At 31.4% G+C, this 4,981-nt stretch overlaps 1 protein-coding gene across 3 annotated transcripts in view; it reads right to left on the bottom strand.

Moving 5' to 3' along the window:
• The window catches only part of LOC117175579 (centromere-associated protein E), a 38,052-nt gene that overhangs the window by 9,446 nt on the left and 23,625 nt on the right, over positions 1-4,981 (bottom strand). For all 3 annotated transcript variants that reach the window (XR_004467468.1, XM_033365288.1, XM_033365293.1), the window contains exons 4-6: positions 3,770-4,054; positions 1,957-2,150; positions 1,676-1,831 (exon numbers count right to left, since the gene is read on the bottom strand). Coding sequence is in view for 2 of the 3 variants with exons in the window: in XM_033365288.1 (XP_033221179.1) it covers positions 1,676-1,831; positions 1,957-2,150; positions 3,770-4,054 (635 nt within the window). In the remaining variant the exon portion in view is untranslated. The remainder of the gene's footprint in view (positions 1-1,675; positions 1,832-1,956; positions 2,151-3,769; positions 4,055-4,981) is intronic.

Here is a 4,981-nt window from a genome sequence, read left to right as displayed (position 1 = left end):
ATTTGAATAATTAACTGTTATTGTCCACGGGCAAAGTATCATAGCAAAGAATCATTGGATATACATTTTTAGTTGATTTTCCTAACAAAAGCAGCCTATTCTTGAAAAATAGTCAAAATGTGCTTTTATTCATAAAAATTGTTTAAATTGTTCCGCAAAAAATGGGCCGATTCGAAGAATGCTGTTGAAAATGTAAATTTGTTTATAAATATTGTTTAAATGATTTGTAGTTGTTATTTTGAAAAAAAATACCGCTAGAAGTCATTGGTAATACATTTTTAATCGATTCTGCTAAAAAAATGGAGCCTATTCTTGAAAAATAGTGAAAATGTGCATTTATTCATAAAAATTGTTTAAATAATAATTATTTTTGTCAATTTGAATAAGATGACAAATAAAAGTCACTGAAAATACGCCAATTTTTGGCTGATTTTTTGCGGAACCAACAAAAAAGTTGGTTTCGCAAAAAATGGGCCGATTCGTGGAAAATTGTTGAAAATGTGCATTTGTTTATAAATATTGTTTAAATCATTTGCGATCGTTAATTTGATACAAAATACTACTAGGAGTCATTCGCAATATATTTTTAATTGATTCCGCTAAAAAATGGAGCCTATTCTTGAAAAAATAGTCAAAATATGTATTTATCAATAAAAATTGTTTAAATAATTAATAGTTTTTGTCAATTGGAATACAATTATACATAAAAGTTACTGAAATACGTTTTTAGTTGGTTCCGCAAAAAATGGGCCGATTCGTGGAATGCTGTTGAAAATGTAAATTTGTTTATAAATATTGTTTAAATGATTTGCAGTTGTTATTTTGAAAAAAATACCGCTAGAAGTCATTGGCAATAAATTTTTAGTTGATTCCGCTAAAAAATCCATTCATTGTGACATACAAAAATTGTGTTTGTTTATAAAAATTGTTTAAACAATCGTCAAACAGCAGCTGTTCCTAACTAATTGCAATTATGCACTAATTCTTTCTTATTTTATATAAAGAATATAAATTCCATATAACTAATCATTTCTAAGCACGAGAAAATGGGTTTTGTTCACTAATTTGTGTAAAACATAAACCATTTTTTTCTTACTCTAATCCTCTGAAAATTATTGCTAGATAGTTATTACACGGACTTGAACTCTTTTTTAGTCAATTTGATTATCTTCAAAAACAGGTACATCTGAAAAACTAGGAGAAATATATTGTTTATTCTGTTGTTAAATAAAACTTGGTTGTTTAGTTAAAGTGCATTTCTTGCACCGACTCGTTATACCTGAAAGTCTCACGGACATTAAAAAACAAAACAAAAACATTAAAATCCATTAAAAAATAGCTTTTATACAAATTTTTGTCGACAAAAACAGCTAATGGCCACACTATAAGACCTAACGTACCGCTAGGGCAATTTTCATCCTTTTTTCACATTTATCATTTATTCACAATTTCGCATAGAACTCAAAACTCTTTTTAATTTTTATATTGATCTATTTGTATTTATTAATTTTTTTAATACACAAATAAATACAAATCAATCAAAATAAGTGTGAAAAAGGATTAAAATTGTGTCCTAGCGTACCGAGTGAGATTATTGTCACCCGGCCCGCTAGGGAAATTCTTCCGCTAGGCAGTACATTATAAAAGGTCTAAGAGATAAAAAAAATGTAATTACCGAAGTGCACTAATAGCATATTTAATGTCTTCTTTAGTTTCCACTATTTTACTCTCAAGTCCATCAGTTCCTCGAGTTATGGAATCTCGCAGGGCATGTTTAGTATCTTGTAAAGCCATTTGGGTTTCATTATGCAGAGACTGCAGTTCTGAAATTCTGCAATTTAAAAAAATCATTATAATTGCCATAAAATAATAAATAAAATCAACAAAATTATTAATTATAAACCCTAAATTATTATTCCTTTTTAATTTGTTTGTAATTCAATATCAAAAATTAACCTTGGGAGTTCTTGAATGCGTTCAGAAGTGTCTTCCAAAATCTCTTTCACTCTGCTGAGAGCTCTACTTTGTTCTACAAGCGAAGCACTAATTTCAGGGGAAACTGCTTGTCTGCTTTCTACATTATTAGAAAACTCTCTCATTTTTCCTATTGAAGTGTCTATATCGCCAATCCTCGAGCTGATATTTCTCACCTGGATTAATTAATTAATTAGTTAAAATTAATTAATTAAAATTAAAATTTAAAGAAACTCGATTTCCCAAAACGCAAATGCTTCTAGTTTTGAAACGCTTCTCAATTGTGAACGTTTTAGAAGCGTTTCTATTAATCATATTTAGCTAATACCTGAAGAAAATGAAATACTGAAAATTTTCGATGTTTTAAAAGTGGAAACGCTTCCCATTCTGAAAAATTGCTCATTTTTTATTGTTCGTTTAGCGTATGTATTACTTTAATTTATAATCATGTATATCTGAGCGAATGAAAAGTTTGTTAAATCACTTAAAGGGAAAACGCTTTCAATTTTCAAACGCTACTAAGTTATTAACGGTTCCAAATTTTAGCGTCTTCAAAGCATTTTCTTTGATCGAGTTTATAAAATACCCAGATAAAAAAGTCAAAATAATTTCAATTTAGATTAAATATTTAATATCGGCAATAAAAAAAAATCGATTGCTCCAGAGAAAATGATCAAATTTTTCTAAATCTATAGAGTATTCGAAGCATTTTTATTTAATACATGCATAAAAAGGTGTACATTAAATTAAAATTTGAAGAAACTTGATTTTCCAAAAGAAAAACGCTTCTAGTTTTGAATCGCTTCTCGATTTTGAACGTTTTAGAAGCGTTTATATTAAGACGATTTAGTTAATGCCTGAATAAAATAATACATTGAAAAATGTTGATTTTTTCAAAGTGAAAACCCTTCCCATTCTGAAAAATGTCTAACTTTTGAACGTTTTTAAGCGTTTGTATTTCTTTAATTTATGATCATGTATATATGAGTGAATAAAAAGTTTGCTGAATCATTTAAAGTGGAAACGCTTCTAATTGTCAAACGCTCCAAAATTATTAACGTTTCCTAACTTTTTCAGCGTTTTCGAAGCGTTTCCTTTGATCGAGTCTAAAATACCCGAATAAAAAAAGACAAAATAATTTCATTTAGATTAAATATTTAATACCAGAAATAAGAAAAAATTGCTACAGAGAAAATGATCAGATATTTCTAAATTTTCAAAGTTTTCGAAGCGTTTTTATTTGATAAATCTATAAAAGATGTGAGTTAAATTTAAATTAGTAAAAAAAATCGATTTCCCAAAACGAAAACGCTTCTATTTTTAAAACGTTACACAATTTCGAACGTTTTAGAAGCTTTTCTATTAATCAGATTTAGTTAATATCTGAAGAAAGTGAAATACTGAAAAATTTCGATTTTTTAAAGTGAAAACGCTTCCCATTCTGAAAAATGACTAATTTTTCATCGTTTTTCTAGCGTTTGTATTTCTTTTATTTATGATCATGTGTACTTATATGAGTAAATAGAAACTATTCTGATTTATTTAAAGTAAAAACGATTCTAAATTTCAAACGCATCAAAATTATAAACGTTTCTAAATGTTGAGCGTTTTCAAAGCGTTTCATTTAATCGAGACAATAATATACACAAATAAAAAAAGAATTTTAACAATCCTGATTTACTTGAGATAAAAACGCTATCAAATTCGGAACCCTCAAATTGAAAACGGTCTCTAATGAAAATTCTTTTAATTTTCCAAACATTGATATAATAAACAATAATAAGAATTTAATTACTTCAGAGAATACGGTCTGTATTTTGTCCTTGTGAGCATTAGCATCGTCTCTCATTCTAAGACTCAGGTCTTTCACACTCGACTCGAAATTAGCAACTTGTTTGGCAATCAACGCTTGTGTTTCGTTCAGCTTTGCCAGAATTTCTGAGGATGACTTGGATTCTGAATGGCCATTGACTTCTGTGAGTTTATTCTCGATGGAAGTCAGCCAACCGTCTAAACGATTTTCTAAATCTTCGAGTGTGTCCGCCGTCTTTTGCATCTGTATCCTCTCTCTCTCGTCCCTCTTAAAATACAAAGTATATTTTTACCATTTATCAACACACACATGCACGTTCAATATTCTCCACTTATTCCTCGCTTCCCCTATATTCACTTTCCCTACTTTCCCTTCCCCTCACTTCATTCTTTTACTTCTCCTGATTTCCCTTCTCTCTCCTGCTTCTATCTCCACTTGTTCTACCTCTCCTCCCTCCACTTTTCCTACTTCCCTTCCCCTGACTTCACTATTTTTACTTTACCACACTTACTTAATTCCCACCCTACTTTTCCTATTCTCATTTCCATACTACCTAACCCCCTCAGTTCCCTTAATCCCCTTCTCCTCTCTTACTTCTCCTATCCTTACTTCCCCTTCTTTCAATTTTTCTACCCCCCAGTTTCCTCTCACTTTTCCTACTTTTCTTTCCTTCGCTTCCCTCTTCATACTGCCCCTCCCCTCTCCTACTTCTCCTCTCCCCAGTTACCCTCCTCTCACTTCCCCTTCGTCCCTTAACTTTCTCTCGCTTCCCACACTTCAAAACTGACCATAATTTCACCTCTCCTACTACCCGTCTCTTCACTTTTTTATCTCCTTTCCCTCTCCATAATTCTTTTCCCCTCGCCTACTTCTTCTATTCTTCACTCTCCCTCACTTCACTCTTTTCACTTCCCCCCACTTACCCTAATTACCTTCCTACCTCGTGCTTCTCTTTTCCTCATTTTTATACTTCCTATCGTTTCAATTTGCCTACTTCCCTTCCTCTTCCTTGAGATTTCCTACTTTACTTCTCCTGCTTTACCTGTTCTCACTTGCCTCATTCCCCTCCCGTGTCATACTTCTCTTATCCTTACTGACCCTACTTCTCCTCCCTTCAGTTACCCTACTTTCCTTACCTTTCTCTCACTTCCCTACTTCCCCCCTCCAACTTTCCTTATTTCCCTTTCCCTCACT

The sequence above is a fragment of the Belonocnema kinseyi genome, chromosome 1, assembly GCF_010883055.1.
Source record: "Belonocnema kinseyi isolate 2016_QV_RU_SX_M_011 chromosome 1, B_treatae_v1, whole genome shotgun sequence".
NCBI classification, from domain to species: Eukaryota; Metazoa; Arthropoda; class Insecta; order Hymenoptera; family Cynipidae; genus Belonocnema; species Belonocnema kinseyi.
Note: the sequence above shows the minus strand (reverse complement) of the source record. Positions and strands in the feature narration are given on the sequence as shown.